The following is a 26014-nucleotide window of genomic DNA, read 5'->3' as shown; positions in this document are numbered from 1 at the left end:
TCTTTCAAATTTCCTATTAAATATTATACTGTACAAATACATTCTGCAGTCATTCATTTCTTTTTGTACTATTATAAGAAACAAAATAATATATTAAATTTAGATGTCTTAGTTTTGACTGAAAAATGTTTCAATTTTTAGAGACAACAACCCGACCACAGAGCAGAAAACAGCCATTGGCCACCAATGGACATGTATTGTGATGTTCAGTAATTCATAAATTTTCAAATTATTTACTGCTTTTAAACTTAGTTACTGTAGATGTATTTTGAATTAATTGACCATTTCACAGTAAGATATCACACATATGTTAATAAGTCTCATGCAAATATATTTCACATTTTCATACAGATTTAACATAGTAAGTTGTAAATCAAATTACACTTTTAAATATATAGTGTTTTTTTTTTTTTTTTATAGATATCAATTTATTGGATGCTGTTCTTACAAAAATAGAAGCCAATAAAGTAAAAACAGAGTAAACTTACAAATTTAATGAATTAAGATTTCTGTGATTTTTGACCCTCACTGGATACAACCATGGACACTGAGGACAAATTACAGTTGCTTTTTTCATTAGTCCACAAAAAGTACTCTCCTGCATTGCACATTTCTAATAAAACTGTTCCGTGTACTAATGACTTTTATTTATAGATAATTTCAATCGTATAAGTTTGAACCTTAGTATCATTCAATTATATTCCCTCTTTACAGTCTACTCAAGTAAATTTATGTCAACACTTTTATAACACTTAATATAGAGGTTAAAGTTGGGATCACACGGTATTCAAAACAACATTTCGTTGCAAGTGACGATGATCAGCAGAAACCATTTAAATTGCCACAAAACTCGTTTCAAACTGGTATGTAAATTTCTATAGTATATACAGAATAATACAGGCTCTGTGTCTATATTTGTTACACTTCTACCGAAATCGATTTTAAAAACTTTGTGAATAAATTAACGCTTAGTTTAAACAAACATTGAATAATGATGATGAATAAGAATGACATTAAATACTTTTTCTCTCCCAGAGTCACAAAACACATTCACATTTTAAATCAACTTCTTCGGTCTATTGTAATACTACAAATGTGGCTACTGATATACTTTGATGATGGGACGCCTGAACCAATCTGAACATCCCTCTTTTAATATAGTTACCGTCACATTCAAGTAGCTAACAATTGAATGATCAATTTATCCTAAAACTGGCAAAATTAAAATTTTAAAAGGCCAAAGTCAATACCAGTTTGTTTATTATTAAAAACTGTTCAGCGTCAATGGATCAACATTGATCTGATTTTTGTGTGCCTGATAATCCACTTGTTTTATTTAAAATTTGGTTTAAAGAATAGAAATTTACACAAAAGAGCCATAAAAGAAAGACTAACTGATATAAAAAGTACCAGAAAATCCACCATGCAAATATTTTGTTTTCTGATTAATCAGTATCATTATCCATTTACAAAGTCAACCGTTTAAAGACAAGCTAATGGGTTGGTTTACTGATAAGTTTACTTTTAATAAAAGTTCTATAGATCATATAACAATGCCAACATGACATGGGGTATACTAGAGGTCTCTAAGATTTAAAAAAAAAATACAAATAAATTGTTAGCAAGAATTTGTCAATTTCCTGATTATATTAAGTCAGATCAACTTTTAAGTTTCTAACTTGAGATTATATATATAGATAATTCAACAAAACACTTTCACCTTTCTTTCTTTCCTTCCCTCTCTCTTGTACTTCAAAAATTATATTTGGAATAGCAATTTCATTGAACTGAAAGGGGAGTAACTCCAAATTTTTTATTTTTCCAAACACATGTTGTTCTTACATGGATTGTAAAAGATTTTTTCTCTCAACTTATCTCTAAGTAAAACAGCATTCATGAAAAATTACTTTATTAGTATTCTATAAAACACATAAAGTCACTGCCAGTCCTACCTATTGGGACATTAAATCAAATTTTGGGAGAAGACATATTCTAATGCAATTTGTCTGTAACAATTTTTTTCATTGGCTATAAGTTGCCGTCAAATCCACAGTTGACCAGGCGTAACTAAGGAGGAACCCACCATTTTGAATTGATTGAATCAACAAATGTTCGACTACTACTATTTAATCGATAATAAAACAACACCTACCACGAATTTGTCGTTATAATATAATTTGATCCGAATTTGAATCGTACAGGTAACGTAATAACCTCCAGTTTGTAAGTTTTTATTTGTATGACGTCATGTTTGGCCATGACGTCTTTGCGCCAAAATCATTCATGAAGTTTCACAGATTTATTTTTATTTGTCAAATTTAGACATTTTTTCAAGTTTTATTGTATTATTTTTTTTTTTAATGCATTAGAATTGGAATAACAGTACTGTAGTTGAAGAGTTGCCACCGTCAATTTTGATTTGACGGTCGCAAATCTCCGTTTTACTGTCTCCGCTATGCGTCGCCAGTAAAACTGCAATCTACAATTGACGGTGGCAACTCTTCAACCACAGTACTGTTATTCCTTAACTCTGCATATTAAAACAAAAAGAATTGGATCAACTCACTGAGGGATCTGTAGGTAATCTGTTTTAAGACTACATATTCTCCTTTTTCAGTGATATCTAAATTCCTGACATATATAATGGTTGACCAATATGTTTAAGTTATTGTTAATTTCAATTTTGCATGTATTCCATCAAGTATTTTGCAAAAATTCTTAATCAATCAATGTTTTTTTACAATCAACTGAAAATCACAAATGAACCTGGCTTAAAGCTACATCATTATTTAACTTGAATGTATGTCAATCTAAAATTGGACGCTGAACGTATATCACTTAACATTACAAACAATAAATGTTATAGGATTCAACAGCAGTTAGAGTTATCTCCGTTACTATGATGCATATTGTGAAATAAAAATACCACTGTCTGTCTAACATGTTAACTATGAAAAACTGGTATTGTTCTATAAAAACATCCATTCACAATTACTAAAATTCGCCTTTTCAGAAACTAAGGTCCTTCAGGTAAAATTATTATTCTTGAAATTTTGGTGTATGGTCTGGAACAAAGGATTTTTGGCCAATGACGTTACATTATATTGTTTTAAACCAATCAAAATATTTTTGGTGTACCTTTTACCCACAATGCATTAGATTCTGTAATAACATTTTAAAAATAAACAAAATTTAATGCCATGTTAAAGATGAGCATCAACTATTGAATGGATTTCAACATTTACATATTTACATACAAACATACTTAGACCCAATATTGCAAAGTTATACGATAAAATTTGAAAAATTTGCATCCAAATTCCATTTCAAGGATATTTACCATTTCTCAACTTAAACCTCAGTTTTCAAATGAAACCAGTATAGTCAATAGATGTGAATTATGCATACTACTGATAATTTCAATAAATTTAAAAGTCAAATTAAATTACATTTAATGATCAATATCAAAACTCACTTTGATGAAGACTGAAACCGAGAGCCAGTTGTCGCTGGTCTGACTCTTTCTCCTTCAGTCAATAAAGACACAGAACTGTTTCTACCATAAACATTTCTTAAACGAGAACTTTGTCTCAAGGAGTGAAAGTTACCAGTCTTTGGTCGTCCAGCTGATGTAATTATCATTACATTGCGGAATCGTTCAAAGTCACTCATCTAAACGTTTTAGACATGTATCGTTTTAGACAATATCGTTCAACTTCAATAATAGAATTTTTGCCTTCACCTTATTTAATATTCCATTCTACAGACCTGCGATAAGTATGTAGCATATTCTAAATACATTTCACGTAATCCTTGCCACATGGGAATGCATATTCAAGTTTTAAATGAACGTTTTCAATGACAAAAGACACTTTTACTCAAACATCATCAAGTATGAATATGTTATTACAAATAAATCCTTTTGCTATTTTGTCAAGAACTCACTATAGGGGTGGTCATGTGAAAACATCTCATTTTCAATACAATCAAGAAAGAAATTTGATCTTCAAATTAGCAAATATTCAAGTGTAAACTTCTTTAGATTCTACCGGAATATTGACACAATGATGAAATTTTAAAGTTATATCTTGATATAACCACATTATTTACAATCTTAATATCCAATATATCAAAATAAAATCAATATAAAAATTTCCACTATGATTTTTAACCATTCATATTTCCAAACTGATTTGAGTTTCCTCCACAGTTTTTCTTTTGCGGTCACGGCACCCAATGAACAGTAAATCACAATAATCATAGAACCATGTACAGCATCTCCAAGCAACAATATCAATTTTTATAAAAAGCTACAATTAAGTTTTGATGTCACAAATTAAGAAGATGATAAAAGTCCGATCAATACACAATCATCAGAGTATTGATAAAACGTTATGATCCAATAATAGCTGTTACAAATGTTTTCTCTTCCGCCAATTACACAAAGGAAAGGTATAATTATATTCTTTAACCACTTTCGTTACATAACCAAGTCACTTTGAAACAGTGAACAAACAAATGGAGTCACAAATTCCTATTACATACAATATTATCCACAGTACAGTTGACAAAAAGTTCAAATGAACAATTCAAAAGTCACATTTTAAGTAAAATAAATTACACTGGTAAGACTAATAAGTTATTTAGTACTCCACTTTAGACAAACTCATACATGTTTTGATACTCTTAATCATCTATAAAAATTTCAAATCTTGTAAGATATCCATCAATAAAGTTTAAACAAACAATCCATATGACAAACTTTTGTTTACTTTAAAATTCACCACAAGAAATATAACTTTTAAAAGTTTAAAACCATGTTAGTTAAGACTTGTATAATCTTATTAAAATAATTAAAACATCAATTTTTCATTGGTTGAATTTAAAAAAAATGTCAGTATGGAAATCATTTGTAAGAAAATCTCTTAAAAACCCATTAGTACTGATTTAATTCAGATATAAAACATTTAAAGTGAAATTGAGTTATCCCCCCATGGCACATAAAAACAAGTAATAGTCAGCCAAATTAAAAATTCAAAAACAATTAAAAATAAACAAAATAAAAATAAAATACATATGAAATTTTTTTTAATCTGTCATATATGAAAACATTTCAGTACAAAAAGCTGAATTAAATATTCAATAATCAAGGTTATATGTGTATGACTTACTGACCTTGTTTTTAATTAAGATATTATTATACTGAAAATGAAAGATTGTAGATAGAAAATTATCTTTTCACAGTAAATTATGAATAGATTGAATCACAACAATGAATTATTCTTCAAAATAACACATTTGAAAGTTTAATTATTTTAATCCATTTAATTTTTTAAAACTTGTTTATAGGAAAACAAAAACAAAAAGTTCAAACTAATATCTTATCCATAATATATGTACATAATAATTTAAATTTAACTGTTGAGAACTTGAAACAGGAGAAATTCAATAATACACAAGTTCCTATCAATCTATTTTATCTTATCTTAAAACAAAAAATCGATATCACAAATAGTTTTCAAACTGACTTAAGCAGAAAATTCACATTGAATTGCTAATTAATTCAAAGTCACTAGACCTTGACCTAGGGTACAGGGCCGTGAAATAGTCATCAAACTGATATGTACTGATAGTAATGCAACTTAACATCAATAATCAGGGATTTTCACAAGTAGTTCCTTTCAAACTAAATAAAGCAGAAAACTTTTTGACGCATTCACTTTTCACCATTGCTTGTCTTGCTTTCAAAGGATTTTGACCGACTTTTAGCCCAATATCAAAAGGATGCAGAATTTTTCATCAATTATCATAGTTTTGCAGAACTATCAAAATGTTCTCCTTTTCTTAGATAAAATCTCAAGACAATCAAAATTTCAACAGCACAAAGACATTTGATTCTGACTCAGAATTGACCTGCCGTGCAACCATACTGCCATTCATAACCTAGGTAGTGGTGTAATTATAAAAATCTAAAGCTTATTAACCTGCAATTAAAGTAAGACATTTATTGGGTCTACACATTATTGTATTGACTTAAGGTATCAGTAATTACTTTGTTTCCATTGCAAACAATTCATAGAAGTCACAGAGGCTGGCTTTTATCAAATGCAATACAAAAGGAGAAATTACAGGTTATAAAAGAACAATTTGCTATAGAATGAAAAGGCTATTGGTTTGTTTAGCGTTGGTTGCTAGCATTTATTACTCTGATACAGAACTAGACTCCTATTGTTCGAGGAACACCTCCAGCAATGCCATCAAAGTAAAAGAATTCCAACTGTCAGAAGCTATGCACTGTTACTTAATAAAACTTATGATTCTCATTACAGCAAGCAAGGAAGATCAAGTAATTCTAGAATGTTTGATTGATTGATGTTCAACACCACTTTTAACACTATGTGCTATTACTTGGCAGTCAGTTTTTATTGGTAGGAAGCAGACGGCCAAGAAAGAACCACAACCTTCTGTAGGAAAACAGACAATCCTAGTAAATAAGATTTGAGTTGAAGGGACCTGCTTCCTTAGTCACACAGCCTCAGTGTTGACAGGATAGTAATACAGTAGTAATACTACTAAACGACTCAGCCCCTAGTACTTCTAGACACCTTCCTTTGACATCAACAACTTTTTTTTTTCTTTCTAAAATATGTTCATTCTCCATTATGAGACAAGTATTCCCTTTCCTTATTCTATCACAGTAGGAAAAACTAACACATTTTCTTTACTGAACACTCAATATATGCATTAAGGCTCCTGGTGAGGACAAAGGCCAGGAATGTATCATTATTTTGATTTCTTGTAATGGATTTGAATTAAAATCAAATCTTCCCCATTGCAAGGTAAGATACAGTTTACAAGAAACAATTGTGACCATTTAAAAAAAAATATTGCGTACTCCATCAACATCATATCATCAGCTTTCAAATTCAGTTTGATATGTGATATACTGCTATCTTCTTTTCTGATTATCTTACTATATATGCTGACACAAATATAAATGCTTCCATTTATTATTATGACTCCTTGACCGTTGAAACAATTTTAAGAAAGAAAAGCACTAATGAGATAATGATTGCACAGTCTAAATTATTCATTAGTTCTAACTATTAATTTGAGTTCAAACAAAATTAAATAAAAAATAATCTAATCTATCCGTAAAATGAATTTTAGAAAGTTCACCATTTCAAGCCAATAAGAGTACATAACGACAATATTTGTTAAATTTGTAAAGTACTTACTATACACTGCAGATACTCATTGGTACCCATTGGTATTTCTTAGGAGTCCTATTCCTCTCATTAGAAGAAAATACAGGTTGAACATTCAACATACAGTATTGCTTATTTGGCAGATTACAATAACAGTCTGATAGTTCCTTAGCTGCTCGTAGCGACTGGCTAGAACGTATCAAGTCATAGCGTTCAAACTGAGCATGTAACAATAAACTATTTCGCAAAGTTATCCACTTGATATCGCTTTTCTCCATTTGTGAATGTTATCTTATAGTAAGATCATAACCTTAATTGAAAAACAGCTGTTTTGTTACCACTTTACCCGTAATCAATTCTCTTCAATAATGACTTCAAATATGTCATTTAGTATTTACAAAAATCAACTTGGTCCATACGGCCATTGTCTAAATGCCAGGAATTTGCCGATATCAAGTTTTAACTAATTTCTTGTACAGCCAATTGCTAATGATAAATTACATGAACACAAATAGTCTGTTAGCCTTTTACACAGGTTATGTCACAAACAAATAGTCATAGCTAAATAATTGCAGACTGTAACAAGTGAAACACGACATTTCCTCAACTTTTCCTCTAGTTATTTTCTCAAACTTAAGAAAAACATATGTTTACATTTTCACAACAATATTAACGCAATGCAAATAAAAAAGTTTGCCAATAAAAATTGTTGTTTGACAATAGATTATGTAAAGTCCACATTTAATATATCATTATAGGTGAAAACTTTTCTGTGTTACTATGATCCAGAAATCTGCACGTCTTTGATTTTTAATCAATTTCTCTAAAGTGTTCTTTTTAAGAAAATAAAGTCCAATTTTATTTCAATTTATACGTATATTTCACCGAATAAAATCTTAAGAAATCTTTTTGATCTTTTTATTCCAAAGTTTATTTGCAGTTAACAGCAATATTTGCTCCATACAGTACACATTATTTGGACAAACGGTTTGTCCCTTACTTGTGTCAATAGTTTCAATAAATGTTTGTATCCTTCTAAAGCAAATGATTATATAGCTGAAGTATTCAGTGGTTTAAGAAGTCATGAAGTAGCAATTGTATTGATAAAGTCTTTATTCTTGTCCAATTAATGAAATTCCATAAAGATTTATCTCCGCTGCCTTAGTGGCGTGAAACAGAATCATTGTCATTAGTTTAAATCTATAAACACTTGTTTCCTTCAAAACCAACTTTTCTTCTTCATGAATTCAATTGTCCAGTCGTTTTTATGCCGATTCAATACACGTTTAGCTGTTATTTTTAGAAAAATAAAATCGGACACACAAAACTTTCATCTCTATGAATAATAAATGATTTTTAATATTTCTAATATCCAATATCTGGCCATCAACACTATAGGATAATCTTAAAATTACTAAAATCAATTATCATGTAATAAATTTTTGATTCTTTCAAATATCAAATATGGTAATCCCATATGCTTCTTTCTTAGATATAAATATTCAATACACTTTCCAAAGATTTGTTAAAATTTTAATTTCCGATTGTTACGCCAAAACAACTAATAATACCTTCACTAGTGCAGTCTGAAATTTTAACCAAAACCAATTGTCCAGTGCAAGAGCTCCAAAACTTAATCCTCAAAGTAGACAATCTTTAATGTGTCAAATCTTCAGCCACTTACAAAACCTAATTTAAATTGAAGTTTAAATAATGATTGAATCAGCACCTGTATATCACATAATAAGCTCTTCAATATAAATACAAATGTGAAATTATAATCCTCTAATCGCCAATTGAATAAGAAAATACTGTTCATTCTCAAGATATGTCAAAATCACTACTAAAAACAAATATTACAATCTTGGTATCTTTTTATAATGCCTCGTTCTTCTTCCCAGTAAAATCTGAATATTATCTCCCTTGAATATCAAATATTGCGATTTACCATAATATAAAGAATGGATATTTCAATAACTTATTACTCTGACAATTCAAGTTATCTTTCAGCATTCATTTTTTAATTTTGTTAATAATTTGGCTTTACAGAAGTGACAAAGATCTTGACAACTTTCTCAGTTTATAAATCCAAAGTTCTCTCAATATGATTCCTCTATATTAAGCTCCAGTACAAGAAATTCCGGGTTCACCAAATATAAATGCCGCCATATTGTTCAATCTGATTGGGATCAAAATATTATTGTTATCATCAACTATCCCTGATTATTTGGTCCTCATATGAAAAATTTGATAGTAGTTTATTATAATAAACTTCTCTATACAAATGAGGGATTACATTAGTTAATCCATATAAATAGAGCCACAATTCTCACAAATCTCTTAACTTTCTCCCAATAAAGACATTACATCTCATCAAGTCAAAACATATTCATCTATTTCAGATCAAACATATTAATTCACATAAATAATGAACTACTTAAGTTTTCAAAATTTAAGGATAAGTAAAATCAAAGTAAATATGGTTCATTTCACTTGAAATTAGATAAATCTGACATGGTTGACTTAATTTAAAAATTTATCAATAATGTTGTGCAAAGTGATTTGGTGTTTTTTAACAAATTCATTTAAAAATTTATGGTTTATGGATCAGTGAATCTTAAAATAAAATAAATAAAGTTGATTAATCATTTTTATTAAAAGTAAGAAAATTAATTTATTTCAGAACGAAAGCCCTTTAGATAAATATACCAACAACTTTATGGTATGATAAATTGCCCTCAATATTCAAAGCTTGTTTCTTTTGTCAGCACAGAAAAATATTTTCTTTCTCCAATTAAACCATTTGAAAAGTTTGATTGTAATAAAAACATTAATTATTACCTCCTATTATAAATCATTGGATTAATTGTACCCAAAACGCCTATAAGGTGACAAAGTTATATCACAATTTACAATAAAAAAAAAGAAATCAAGTTCAGGTGCCCTTCTTGGATTTTCCTTTTTTGCATAAATATTAGAGATTTCGTTTTAAGGAGGTTTGATGCTCAGTTTCAAAATAAATAGCTTTCCATAACACTAGTATATACAGTCCGCCAAAAGTTAAGCCCCACCTATTTTTATTGCATCAAATTGTTTTTCTTTTAAAAAAATCAGTTGTTCTTTGGAACAGAGAAAACATTCATGTAGCAATTTTGTTAACATAGCGTACAATGGGAGGCAACTCTCATTGTACCTAATTGATAACGCTGGGTACTAGATTTGCCTCCCCTTGTTGCGTCATCCGGTGCTTAGTTAGCGTGTGGTTTAAGCAAAGAGCATGTTCCAGCCACATTTTATTATTTATTTGATTATTTTTTTTTTTCCTTCTTTATAATTTATATTTAATCTTACCTAGATTGGGTTAAGGTGCTTCATATTGACACTTGTTCATTGTTGCTTATTGATACCATGTTTGGTATAACTGTATATTATTGCATTATTATAATAAAGCACCTTTCGCCAAACAATATTAGTTGCCAATTTACCACAAACAAATCATAAACTTAAGTTTGATCACTTATGCAGGTTCTATGCATTTAAATTTTGCTTTCATAGAAAGAGTGCAAATTATACAAATCAGAAACGGAATTTAAGTTTTGCTGTGATTTTATTTTTTTAACAAAAATTAATCTAATATCATTAAAATTCTCTACAAATAATCTTTGGTATGTTCGGCAAATTTGATGTTAATATTTGAGTCAATAGGATGTGCAACCACCTCCCCTCCGGTACAGTTCCATAACACGGCGTCTCATACTCTGTACAAGCCTTTTGAACTTTAGTTGAGGAAATCCATTCCATTAATCAACAATTGCCACTCTTAACATGCTTAAATCGCCGAGATTTGCAGTGGTGGTTCTCTACGATTGAGATTTCTGCTAATGGCATCCCAGACAAGTTCGAAAAGGTTCATGTCTGCAAACATGGATAGCCAACGGATAGTGTCAATGTCTTTTTGATCTTTGTATTGGTTACAATCCTTCCCCTGTGTGTTCTAGTGTTGTCGTCCATGTACAAGGGTCTTGGCGCAAGTGGGTGACTATCAAAATGAAAGGCTACAATGTTTCTAAGCACCAAATCCCTGTATTTCTTTCTGTTCATGCTACCCTGCAAAATATTCATATCCAGCTTACAACCGTATGAGAAGCAACCCTATAGTGTAACACCACCAGCACCGAATGCAGTCGTTGGACAAATGTTGTTTTGGTCATAGGCAGTTTTATTTTCCCGCCAAAATCATATTATGCTGTCTACTGGTCGTAATAGAAACAGACTCTCATCTGACCAAAGAATATTTTGCCAGCTTCTCATGTTCCAGTGTCGATGGTCATTAGCCCATTGAAACCTGATTATTCGGAACCTGGCTGTTATGGCAGGTCTCTTGACAACACAACGTGCTCTTAGGTTGCCTCTATGAAGTCGGGAGACCAATGTTGGAACACTAACATGACCACCTGGAGGCCAGTGGTGTCTAAGCTACGTGACAGGAGTATATTGGTTGGCTTTAGCATGACAAATAAGCAGTCTGTCATCACGACGGGTAATTAAACGGGGTTTTCTGGACCTCAGTCTATCATTTACAGTTCCCGAGTCGTTGTAAAAGTCTGACAATGACGGTGTGATTAACATTGAAATGGTTACCTATGCTCTTAGCGCTCCTACTGGCATTTGACCTGCCAATTGCTTTCCAACGTTCAGCCATAGATAACTTACGCCTTGCCATATTACACAATGACTTGATGAAGGTCAAATTTCACCTGTACGAGTTACAGTAGGAAGATGATTTAAAGGTATCGAAACAGTGTACTTGTAAAAGTGCAGATGACCTTTAATAAAAAGTTGCTTGACGGTTTTATCGGAGTTCAATTGTTTTGGTCGTAATGAAATTTCTTAGTGTATGTTAAAGGCAATTAATAACACCAAACATTAATAATTTTTTTTGCAATAGTTAACAAAATATTTCCAGTTATACTTAGGTGGTGCTTAACTTTTGGCCGACTGTATATATTGATGGGGTATTAATTGAGGAATAAAAAAGCCAAAAAAATATAGGGGTCAATGTGCTTGTTTTCAAGATATTAGCCATTGGAATTTTGGCGGGAAAATGTTCTCTCTTGATTTTTCATAGCTTTATCATTGACCAGTTAAAAGTTCTAAAAACTTTAAAAAAATAAATAAGATTTTATAAGACTTATAATACAAAAACAGGTGGATGATATTAAACTATACATTCTCTTTTGCTCAAACTAATTTTGTTAAAAGAAGCAAACAAACGTTTTAATCATAAAGTATCTTTGATTGAAAACTTTGCAAAACGATGGAGGATGGAATACCTCACCGGATTAAGAGAATTTCAATGCGCCGCCGGAGACCACAGTGCACATGTGAAAGTTGGTTCTGTCGTACAAATTATGGACAATTCACTGAGAATGATGTGGAAACAAGCAGTTGTAGAAGATTTGATCACCGGGAATGATGGAGTAGTGGGAGCAGTCAAACTTTGTACAACTAATGGACGGATTACGAGGAGACCAATTGTGAAACTGGTGCTATTGGAAATATGAACTGTAATTGTTAAAAAGTGTTTTTTCAATACCCTTTTTATGAACAATACATGAACAGTAATTGCATTTTGCTGCAACCAGAATGTTGTGAATTAGTTATAGTTTTAGTTTAGTATTTTATACTCTTTTATTTGCTTAACGTTTTACTGCCATTTTACGAAACAATAGGCCTGCAATGTCGTTACTTGCTGATGTCTCTTTGTATATTTTGGACTCCAGTAAAGCATACAAAACATTGAAGAGATTTTGTGTTTACTCGCCTTTACTATCGATACTTCCAAAACAGTTGTATTCAAGACAATCACATTAGTTTAACAATGTATGTTTCAAAAGGTTTCAAATTGTCAAAAGAATTAATCCAGAGGCAGCCTTTTTGCCAAATACTTTCATCAAATGATGACAACTGGATAGCCAAACTAGAAGAGATATTTATAGAACTATCAATCATGCTGAAACTGGTACCTTCAGAACCCCAAAGGACAAATATAATGGACAACTGGTCCCCTATATGAAAACTAAATCCAATGGATTAAGCGTTATAATCTGTATAAACCCAGGTGTTTAATACAGGTAGAATACATATGTTTTACAGTTTTAGATGACTTACCCCTTTTTTACTTTCAATTTCCCAAGTCTGTATTCTAACACTGTACTAATGAGATCTGGGATTGGTGTCTGACGAAATTTAAGTTTACAACTATCATAAGGCACCATCACGTTTCCAAATCTTATTTGTACATTTGGAAACGATATCGGCATAGCTCATACACTAAGTTCATTAAAGAATCAACCTCGACTTACTAAGAAGTTTTTTTGGCACCACTCATACGGTTTCTGAACCGCCGATTTCTTCCCTTTTTAAAATACTATAGTCCCATATCATTGGATACAATGGATACCTGGAAAGCCACTTAAAATCTTTTGTCAAATATATTTAAAAGTCGATAGTTCTTAAATGAAATGTTGTCAGCTTCCAAAGTAGAAGTTTGTTAAACGATGTTTTCCTAACTTTTTGTTCAATAAGACCTTTCATACATAATTAATTAAGTATTCCATTTCACTTTATCAAGTTAGTATATTAATAGCTGACACAATCTAATTTCCATCAATAATTTGTGTAAATTGATACAAGTTATCAAAATAGGTCTCAAATTCTTACGTACTTTTCCATTACAGTATCACACAAGGCAAACATTATAACATCTTTGTTAAGTCATCCATATTCAGCATCTTGCATTTTTAAGCGAGGTCTAGTTGGTTTTTTTCATATCTCAGAAAAATTAGTTAGCCGGTTATTATCTATAGTCCAAAACTTAAAATTGAGATAACTTGTCTCTTGATTAAAAAATGAACACAATTCCTTCTCCTTTTTCACACTTTTATCACCATAAATTTAAAGTTTTAAAAAACTAGTAAGTTATTTCTGCTTAAGCTGTACTTTTGAATTCAACACAACTTGTCAATTCACCAACCCTATAGCATGTATAACTGATTAATGAAAATTAATCTCTCGTTAGTTTACTTTAGTTTTTAATGAAGTTTGTATAATGATACAGGTCTTATCTCCATAATCCTAATCCTGAATAGAGACTGCATTACCAACACGGCAATTTCATTATGTATATAAACTGACATTATCAAAAGTCAAACACGAAAACACTCAAGGTTGCTATGCCTGCTTAGAGAAATTGCCTATCTTCTAGTAATTTTTAGACAATAAAAAAATCATTAATCACATTGGAATTTTGTAAGTGTCCTAGGTTAATAGAGTGCTCTAATATGGAAATATTCCTTAAAAATGTCCTCAAAATAAGAATTCCTAGTTTTATTCAGAATACCAACATATACTGTTTATCCATATTCATCTTATTTCAAAGTGATGCAAAAATACCATCAAATGTTTTTATTGAACATAAAACTTTTTCTGTATGCTTGTATCCAATGAAATAGACTATTAATTTAATTTAATTGCAACTGTAAATTTAATATACATATTCATCTGCAATTCTACGAACAAAAACTTAAATTGGCAAACATTTAAAGCACAACACTTCAGAAATTGATAATTTTTATAAAACAAATTAACCGTTCTTGTCCCAGTAATTTCTTTTTTCCTGCTGTATCGAGAGCAGTCAAGGTGTAAATCAAAGAAAAACATCAGTAAGTTTATCAGTCCACTAAGTCAATAAAACTTAACTATTTAACTCCAAGTCTTGACTTTAGAACCCTCTAACAAAAACTTTGTAATTCTAGTTTCAAAACCAAGATATTAAATCTTACTTTAGTGGGATTTACCCTATTTAATTATTTAATTTTACAACTTTTTATCTAAATAGTCACATTAAACTGTTACCAATATTTTTCCAATTGAAGAATCTAATATTAAACTGAATTTAAATTGAAGACTTGAAATTGATCCTATTATAGCGTACATAACATCTGTTAGAAATCATACAAATCTAACAGAACTAATACATGAATTATATGAGAACATACAACTTACTGACAATGAAGATTTGTTTTATTGCAGATACATTTGCAATATTTCCATGGGAGATAACTCATATATTATTAATATTATATCCTCACTACTACTAAAAAAAAAATCTGTATGAATAAGTAGTTAGAGGTCCCTTATAAGGTCATGTGAAACACAGCTATTGTAGGATCACTGTTATAATCTGGGAGGGAGGGGCCAACTCCTCAGTGACCTTTCAAATTTTTGAAATCAGTTTGACAGCCAAATAAATATCCTTGGCATTCATAAGGCATCTGTTCCAAACATAGTTCTCTTATCATAATTGAATTGTGTGATACAAAATTGTTTTCAAACTACTGGTAGTGTTTGTCACATTGTGGTCTGACAGTGACACAGGATAAGGCATTATTTTGTAATTGTGACTTAAGTGAAAGTCAAATTATTGTGTGTTAAAACTGGAAACAAAGTCGGGTGGACACATAAAGTTACAAGCATCATTATTACAATGAGAAGCAGTATCTGGGTCAGGATCCCTAATGGACCTTGAGATGAGAAACTCAGATGACGTAATTAAAAAAAAATATTAGTCCGTCATACAATTGTGGATGATGTGATTTTAAAAATGGACATAAATGAACAATAAGAACTGTTTTTATAGAGCTGATGGGATGAGAAAAGAAATATGTAGATTTGACCTGAAATAAATCATTAGAAAGGACAATTTTTTTATTGAACTTTATGATCAGAATTTTGGGATTATTTCATGGGGAGTGTGACATTTTTCACCATCTTCCAGGGTCCAGCAATTTGAAAAAAAAGTAATCTCACTTGCCACCCAAAAAATTTAACCAGACATGTATAAATGTATCAGCTTCGATATGAGCCATCATACATGTTCAAGTAAACGATACGGACTGAGCAACGAAGGAAAACGTTACCATTACCGCCTATGGAGAATTAATTGTAAATGTTGACACATCTGGGAATCTGACAAAACAATAAGGATATCTTAGACCAAATGAATATGCAACATATTTATGAAGGAAATGTGGGAATAACACCAGATGCAGCCACAACAAAAGTAAATCAAAACCTAAAGACAGCAAAAAGCAAAAAACATTTATATCATAATCTTAGAACCAATACATGTAGTTTGATAGTTTAATTGATGAAGTTTTTCAAAAAGAAAATAGTAATGTTCATTAATAACCAGAACATCCAAAAATATAACTTTATAACAGCCTGTATTCTTACCTCTTTTTCCTATGTCTAACTCTAACTACAATGCTACATTTGGCGGCAGAAAGGTGACACCTTGCTCCCTTTCCTCTTATACTATCCATGTTAACCCCCATCAAGACGCCATTTCAATCAAAATTTTCCTCACAAATTTTGTATCCTTAATATACAAAACTTTTTCAAAAGGTTCTGAGTTAATTTCTCCACACATTCAGCGTTATTAGATTTCTTTAAATACATCAATGGTTTTGATTGAAGGTATATAATATCCTATATTTCCTAGGTTGAAATGAGATTTCTTATTTCATATTGTATACCTTAGCTTCATGAGAAAGTGTTTTGTTAACAAGTCATCATGTGCAATCATGAATTTAATCCTGAACTGATGTCGAACAAAGAATATTCTAAAATTAAGTGAAAATACTATCTCAGGCTGTTTATGAAATTTATCACCATTAATTTTACAATTCATCGCAAACATTTAAAGGAAAAATCTTTCTATGTAATAACAATTGACTTTTTAATTCATTTTTCCCTTGTCATTATAAACTTTAGATGTATGAATAAGTTAAAAAGTTGAAATTTGATCATATTTACTCACATTTTTAGTGCATTAAATGTTTGAATCTTATCAAATTTGATTTTATCAAAAATAAAGGACAAGATCATATAAAGCATGTGATTTCATTTTAATATTTTTGAGATTCACTTTATATTTGTTATAACGATTTTAATAAACTTCAAGTAGTATGGTTGATGGGTGTAGGCAAACAAATTAAAATGTAGATGGTTCAATTGTTTTCTTTGTATTTCACCCAATGAAAACAGTCGATGGTTACGTCTCAGTTCAGAGCAACTGTTTAATCTGTTTGCAAAACAAAACAGTCCCATCAACCCTTTACCGGCTCAATTATCCCGAGCTGAAATCTGTGGAGAATAATTCCAGATTTTAACTAACCCACTGTTACAAACTCTTTATTAATTACCGTTGTGATTCAGTTTCCTTTGCAGTTTCAAATCAGGGTACCAATGTGAGGCTGTCGTTTCAATGTTTTTATACAATTAACACATGTTAATGCTAGGAATAGACTAGTTACACTGATTGTTTGAACTACTCTATTGCATACATATTCATCTTTGTGTTTAGAAAATATACTGTTTGAATAAGAAAGCAATTAAAAGTTGGTACAATACAGATATTTTTACCCCTTTTTTTATTGTTCAATTAAATGTGGATCCTTGAAGCTCGACAAACAACAATATCTTTAAAACACTGTATCTTTAAAATGACCTTTTGCATTTTATTAACAAAAAGTATCTTTTATAGGCAAAAGAGGGGATCAAGACACCTTTATTTTTTTAAGAAGAAAAAAATAAAACAAGTTAAGGGGGCTCCAGGGTCTAAATCAATTTTTTTTTTTAATATAGGATTTCCCTATATTTTTCTACAAATGAACTTTATCTTATACTTAATAGAAAAATGAAATAAAAAGTAGAGGTCACCGTTCATTTACGCCCACAATCTGCCTTCGAAAGAAACATATATTTTTGTTGATGTCATTTTTTTCTGTTGAACTAATATGAGAAATAGTGGTAATATTGAAATAAAAAAAGAACTAAATTACAGAAATCGCTAAAATTTTACAATTATTTAGTTTATGTACAGCTTATACGAAAACAACAATAAAAAATATAGGTTACCGATGACTTAAAAAAGATGTTTCAATTCTAATGCTAAAAATTGGCATTTTTGCACCAAAGGGAGATAATTTGGAGCTTTTTCAATAATATCTACATTTTAAAAGTCACCTGGGGCCAACACGAATTGATTTTTTGGAATTATTTTTGTACCATATGATAAAGTAACCACTACCTAAGGTAATAGATAAAATTTGTAATGAAAAATAAATGTTTCATTTTTTTTCTGAAAATCTTATACCTTCGAGCCTCCTTAAATGTCTTCTTTTGATTTCATAGTTTCCAACGAAAAATAAGTTAGTTCCATGTTTGTGTAATTTTTGTTTTAATTCAAAACATTAGTTCAAACCATGTCATATCAATGTTAAAATATTCTTTTCCTTTAGTATTCAGCTATCAGAAGGATTTTTGTTCCAAGGGCTGATTAAGATGAATTAAAACACTCATATACCCCGCGCTCGCACATTGTCACTGGGCAAACAGGATCTCACCAGATTCTTAAGTTCAAAGAACTCCTACAAAAGTCAACTGACAAAAATATTTCTTGTGGATATTGCACATCAACATAGTATGTTATTATATACAAATCTTCATAAAATTCTGTTGTGTGGTTTCAAAGGTTACGACAAAATGTTGCAGTAGTATATTTAAAGGCCAAAATTCTTAGTTCAAAGGAACATTACTCTTAGAAAAAAATGAAATCTTAATTTATTGTTGCTTGTTACCTACAAAGTTTCATGAAAATTGTGTTGTGTAGTTTTAGAGGAGTTGACAAGAACTGGAATGAAATGCTGTTGAAACAAAAAACAACTGTTCCAAAGTAGATTGGCAAATTACCATCACATTTTAATTTGAAATAAATTGTTTGTTTTAAAATAGTGGTTAAATGATCAATTAATGATTTAGAAATAAATTACTTTTTATTTTATGATAAAGGTATAGGACAGGCTGGTTTGCTATTTTGCAGGGGCCATAAGAGTCACTGCTCTAAGATTTCAAATAAAAAAATCACCCTAACTTGAATTACAATTATTTTCAAAACAGATTACTGTTAATTCATAAAATATTGTGTCATATATTATTGTGATTTTGTCATTTTGGACTTAAATGTGATTTTTAATTTTTTGCGATATTGACAAAAAACCTAATAAATTAATATGAAAAATTTCAAAATGGGAGTTTAAATTATTGCGACTACAACCCTGTCACATTTTTCGCAATAATAAATACCTCGCAATAATTTCTGAATTTACAGTAATTGATTTTTGGTGTTTGTATTCCTGTGCTGAAAAGTTTAAGCACTTTAACTGGCTATTTCAAATTTAATGGTAGCCACGGGGAATCCCCAACCTTCTGTAGAAATTATTGCATGGTAATCCAAGTCTATAAAGATTTTAGTCAAATTGACTTGCCATGTGTTGAGGCTAGTGGTACAGTAGATGAAGTACTTAGACCATTCAACCATTGTAGGTCCTGATTAAAACAGAAGATTAATGAAAAATGAACAGATTGTTGTTTTACACCTTATGTTTTACCATAAGTAATTTCAAAATTGTTGCCTCAGTTGACAATGTCAATAATATTGCCTCAAGTGACAATGTCAATAGTGTTGCCTCAGTTGACAATGTCAATAAAGTTGCCTTAATTGACAATTTCAATAATGTTGAAATGTTGACAATGTCAATAATGTTGAAATGTTGACAATGTCAATACTGTTGCCTCAGTTGACAATACTGTTGCCACAGTTGACAATGCCAATAATGTTGCCACAGTTGACAATGCCAATAATGTTGCCTCAGTGGACAATGTCAATAATGTTGCCTCAGTTGACAATGTCAATAATGTTGCCTCAGTTGACAATGCCAATAGTGTTGCCTCAGTTGACAATGCCAATAGTGTTGTCTCAGTTGACAATGTCAATAATGTTGCCTAAGTTGACAATGTCAATACTGTTGCCTCAGATGACAATAATGTTGCCTCAGTTGACAATGTCAATAATGTTGCCACAGTTTTTAATGCCAATTATGTTGCCTCAGTTGACAAAGTCAATAATTTAGCCTCATTTGAAAATGTCAATAAAGTTGCCTCGACAATGTCAATAATGTTGCCTTAATTGACATTATGTCAATAATGTTTTCTCAGTTGACATTCAGACAATGTCAATAATGTTGCTACAATTAACAATTTAAAAGTCTGAAATCTTTAGAACATTAATAAACATAAGAAATCCAGTTTTTAATGAAGAGTCTTTCATGCAGATATTTTACCAGCACCAAAATGATAAAAGATAAATGACAAGGTTATGGATGGGTTGGAAATGTTAGAAATTTGGGTAAGGAGGGTACATGAGTTGAACATGGAAAATAAGTTTAGAGAGAATTTACTTTATCTTTCTGTAACAAGGTTAAGATTAACTCATTAGAAGTTGAGACTGCAATGATTAAATAACTATAATGGAAACTGAATGTCATGCAATTTGTTTCAGTTTATCTGGATGTCACACTTCTCACCTTAAAGCTGATGACTGCTTCAGATACATGTATGTATTTTCTACTGATCTATTAAAAATTATACAAGTTAAATAAAGCAAAATTAACTTCCAGACTGACTTTTTTTATAGAATCTTTAATGAGGAAATCAAAATGAATTAATTTTTGAAAGATCAAAGAAAAGTTCTATATGGCTAATTTTCCCTCCCTACATTGACTGATCTTTATGTCCATTGGCAAATATTTCATGCACCTTCAAACAGCTTTACTTCCTAGGTTATCCTATACAATTCAAATAGTTAAAATAGAAACAATCATGATATTGATTATGGCTATAACAATGACATATCCTTCAGCATAAAAAAAACCTTTTTTCAAGCTGAGGTGTGCTGTTTTAACTCTGTTTGGTAGCTGTTTTGGTATATCAAAATATTAACACAGCAAGTTGTTTAGGTCAAACAAGCAAGACAATCAATATAATTGGAGGTCAAAATGTAGGATTGATAAAAATATATTCATTAAATTGAAAAATACCTCGAAATCTGTGCTAAATAAACCAACAATGAAACATTCTTACCTTTGGGCACATTGCAATGAAATACTAGAAACGTTAATTAATCGTAGTCGAACACATTCATCTGATGTTGAAGGTCTATTATATGATGTAGATGGTCTATTGTAGGACTCTTTATACAGCTTCCCAAACCTAGCATTCATTCTTACTTCTTCACATTGTGTTGAAATCACAGTCATTTGTAAATAGACTTTGTTCAAATATCTCAAAATCAAACAGCTGATTTCAATTATTAATTTATAAATATTAAAAAATCCAATAATGCTTCATTCACCGTGTTATTGTCAATAAGACAACTCCTTGTTTTAAAAACCGTCACAAAACTTCACTATTTTCAGTCAAAACATTTTTTTAAATATGTGGGCTATTAATTTATATGTTTGTTTTGCTGGATACACATTGCAGCTAGTCCTTATAAAATTGATAGATATTTATTTTCTATTAAAATATCCTCTAATGAAATGAATTAGAAATGAATTGTAGCGACGAAAACAAACTCTACTCCAAACAAATAAGTACCATACATTTCTATACAGTATATACTCAATAGATGCCAATACTGAAAAGTGCTTTTAAATCTATGTTTCCTTTGACTGCCATTCAGTTAGTATGATTTAATTCAACTCTCAATAGACATCAGCCATTAAATGTTTTCTTTGTTTACACTGTCCATAATAAAATCCAATTAATTTTCCAAGCCTTGAACCAGAAAATGATTTGTGAAAAAAACAAGAATCTCTTCAAATTTACATGTCCATTCAAATATGGACAAACAAATATTTAAATCCACATATAAAATGTAAGTTCATGCAATTGGCAGACTTAATTTGTAGTAATAATAGTCCAGCACTAACTAAAAATGTATTAGATCTCAGGTTTTTTCCCTCCTATAGAAATGTCCATTTAAAATAAGAAATAATCTGTACTGATTAAAATATGTTTTGTGATTTTAAACCTCTCATGTTTATAAACACAACAACAAAAAATAAAGTCCTCATAATTAAATACTACATTAAAATATTAATCCATATTTTACCCCCAAACATAAGCAGTATACACTAAAGCCTTTCAATTAAACATATTTTTTAACACTACCAATCAGTGTCTTATATAAATCCCATAGCAATCCTATGAAACTTTCCAAAAACATTGAAATTGTTTAAAATCACAAGTAATTAAAGGTATTGTCTATTAGATTCCCTTTGGCTTTAAATTTCCAGGTAAAACACTCTTTTTTCTTAAACCAATTAGTTGTTTAATTAGCATTCTTTAATTAAAATACATCCCTTTCAAAAGTATTAAAAACATAAACAAACAAAGTGTTTGAACTTCAGACAAAAGGCAAGGGCAAATTTCAGATACACATAAGAGCGTATTGTGCTCGGAAACTAATTTATTTAACAGTATCATGCCACATTAAAATACCTCCCGGACCGTAACTTTTCATAAAAGTTAAAAAATACTTGGTGAAATTTTTTAAAAGATTCCTATACATCCGAATAATAAAATCAATATTGAAATAAGTGAGACTTTTTACCAGACAACAGGAGATTTAATATTGATGACATATATCCATTGATCTATTGTATGAAATCTTCACTACCATTGTGTATGTGTTTGTTAGTGACACATATAAATCTCATTAGTTACTGAGACATTATCATATACTTGTATACAATATTACTAAAATTTTACAGTTCAATAACATTTGAAATTATTAAAAGGCTATGAAAGGATTACTAAGTATATTGACCAGATTCCTAAGAACTTCCAAAGCGGGCTGATAAAGGTACCTTTATTGACTGCTTCCGGAATGTTATCACATGCCTTTCCGTTAATTTCCGTGACGTTTATCACATGCAACTTCGTGCATTTCCGGAAATTTGATTAAAAACGATAACAAAACGCGGAAAACGACAAGTGATACGACTTTTCACAAAATGGTTGAGGAGCAAAAATGTTTTAAAGACATAAATGAGGTAACAATATAATTGAAGAACATATGATAATTGTTGTGACAAGATAAATAAAATGCTTGTAATATCAATAAAAACAATTAAATTTAAGATTTTTTTTTGGCTGTCTGTAAATATTATCTGAGAGTGCAAAGACAAACAAAATTAAATTTTAGTTGTTCTTGTCTGTATTGCTTCTGCTGAAGTATATGATAAAAAGATAATTACATGTCATTGTTCATATCAGACCCTTTATCGGCCCTCGTTCATGATATTAGCCCTCGAGCCTTCGGCTCTTGGGCTGATATCAAAACCTTGGGCCGATAAAGGGTCTGATATGAAAAATGCCATGTAATAATCTATACTTATCACCCTCATAGGAATAACAGTACTTATTTGAATTTCTTTAGAGAAAAAGCGTTTTAAGTGCAAAATATAATAAAAACTTTTTAGAAATATATTATGAATCAGTATTGTTGTACAAAGTCAGATAACTGCATGAAATATAATTTGAAAATATCAAAATTTCTCAGCATATACAATATTTAATCATCAAACAGACATTGAAACCATTCGATAAACCTGCTAATAAAATTAATTCTTTCAGTTATGAAAATAACTAGATATCATTGAGATGGGAGCCATCTCTGTGGGCCCCGATGTGAATAATGTGCATTAAAAAATTGTATCTTTACCATAAGACATTGGTTTGTCAACTGAAATCAAAGTTTTTGACCTTGACCTTTGACCTAGGAAGTTGTAAATAAATTATGACACACCCTTTGGTGTTGGTTTATAAACATGTCAAGTATAAACTTTGAAATGATAACGGTTCTCAAGATATAGAGCGGACACGATCTTTACCATAGGACATGGGGTTGTCAACTGAAACCAAAGTTTTTGACCTTGAACTTTGCCCTAGGCAGTCGTTCATAAATTATGACACACCCTCTGGTGTTGGTTCATATACATGTCAAGTATAAACTTTGAAATCATAACGGTTCTCAAGATATAGAGCGGACACGATCTTCACCACAGGACACAGGGTTGTCAACTGAAACCAAAGTTTTTTTACCTTGACCTTTGACCTAGGAAGTTGTACATACATCATGACACGCCCTCTGGTGGTGGTTAATAAACATGTAAAGTATAAAGTATGAAATCATAATGGTTCTCTAGATATGGAGCGGACACAAAGTGTTACGGACGGACAGACGGACAGACGGACGGACGGACAGACGGACGGACAGACGGACGGACGGACAGACTGATCACTATAGGGCGACCCGCCTTTGGCGGGGCCCTAATTATGCAACATATGAAGTTGAAAATGAGGTCCTAAAGTGGTAATTTACTTAAAATGTGCTACCTCTAAAATTATTTTCCTACAGAACTTCATTAAATTTTAATAAAGTCAATATGAAAATAATCAGAAAGCTAAAAAATATTAATAATATATATTGAATCAATAGTATTGACTTCCTTCAAATTACCATATCAACAAAAAATAAATAATACCCAATGCATTTGCAAGTTCAAATTGAGAATGGAAATGGGGAATGTGTCAAAGTGACAACAACCTGACCAAAGAGCAGACAACAGTCGAAGGCCACCAATGGGTCTTCAATACAGTGAGCAGCTCCTGCACTTGGAGGTGTGCATTAGCTGGTTCTAATGTTACTTTACATGTTACAATTGTGTCAAAAATATGCATTTTTATATATTTTTAACTATATAAAGGAGTAGGTCTGGTAAGGGCCGATTAAATTGGCCTCAAATTTCAGGTTCATCTGACGAAAGATTTTGGACACTTTTTAAACACTTAAGTGTCTATTTCAGTTGATTAAATTAGTATATGAGAAAGATTTTAACTGGTTTAGTCATTAAAAATGCTCAGATTCAAGCTTAAATGTGAAAAATCTATCAAATATGCAAAACAATGTCACTTTTCAGATGGTTTTTGTCAAAAATGAAAGTGGCAGCATCCATGTTCATTCTCAACCTTTATATATGTTATGTATTATCATCAAATACAACTTACATTTCAATATTAAGAATGAACACAAATGTGGCCACTTTCATTTTTGACAAAAACCATCTGAAAAGTGACATTTTTTTGCATATTTGATAGATTTTTCATATTTATGTATACCCTAACTACCCTAACATTCTCCTTGTCAGTTTGAATGGGAAAAGATGAATGACTTGTTTCTGTCTATCTCGAAAGTCAGATGTCATCCGAATTTCTGCAAGATTTTGTTTGTACTTGTGAGGGGAAATTTGTGTTTTCAAAGGGTTGCATTTGCTTCGACAAAATCTATCAAGTACAGATTTATGCCCATGTCAGGCAAATAACATATGTCAAAATGTAAATACTCGTCTGGTTGCAGTTAGACAGAAATATTGATGACGACGAATATGACAATGTATAAGATTTCATTTTTCTATATAAATCATGAGGGTCTGGATGGGGGGGGGGGGGGGGTCTGTTCACTCTGTTATTCTGTAAACATTTAATTTTCACCCCTTTTTTCTCTAATCTTCAAAAAATTAACCCCCTTCAAAAAATTAGACCACACATTTCTCTAATCTTCATTTTTTTTGCCTGTTATTCTCTAAACAATAAATAAAACATCTAATCAATTTTAATATCGTGGAAAATATAGTACTAATCTATCTAGTGGGGAATCCGAAAGATAAGTAAAATAATAATGAAAAAAAACATGCCATATGTTCTCTGACCTTGGTGTGGTTGGTGGGCTTAGACTACAGGAGACCATAGAAAGTAGTAGGTAATACAAGCCTCGA

At 30.7% G+C, this 26014-nt stretch overlaps 1 protein-coding gene across 18 annotated transcripts in view; it reads right to left on the bottom strand.

Moving 5' to 3' along the window:
• Positions 1–26014, bottom strand: part of LOC143067591 (uncharacterized) — an 86747-nt gene that overhangs the window by 15364 nt on the left and 45369 nt on the right. For 4 of the 18 annotated variants that reach the window (XM_076240954.1, XM_076240946.1, XM_076240980.1 and 1 more), the window contains exon 3: positions 20699–20746. The exons of 6 other annotated variants lie outside the window; for them this stretch is intronic. In XM_076240954.1, coding sequence (XP_076097069.1) covers positions 20699–20746 — 48 coding nt within the window. Of the gene's footprint in view, positions 1–488; positions 1012–3475; positions 4098–7238; positions 7744–13379; positions 13538–15275; positions 15353–16505; positions 16610–20698; positions 20747–21254; positions 22151–26014 lie in introns of those variants that run through there. 8 more of the 18 variants (XM_076241015.1, XM_076241050.1, XM_076241086.1 and 5 more) reach the window with 8 other exon arrangements.

Source organism: Mytilus galloprovincialis, chromosome 1 (assembly GCF_965363235.1).
Source record: "Mytilus galloprovincialis chromosome 1, xbMytGall1.hap1.1, whole genome shotgun sequence".
NCBI classification, from domain to species: domain Eukaryota; kingdom Metazoa; phylum Mollusca; class Bivalvia; order Mytilida; family Mytilidae; genus Mytilus; species Mytilus galloprovincialis.
Note: the sequence above shows the minus strand (reverse complement) of the source record. Positions and strands in the feature narration are given on the sequence as shown.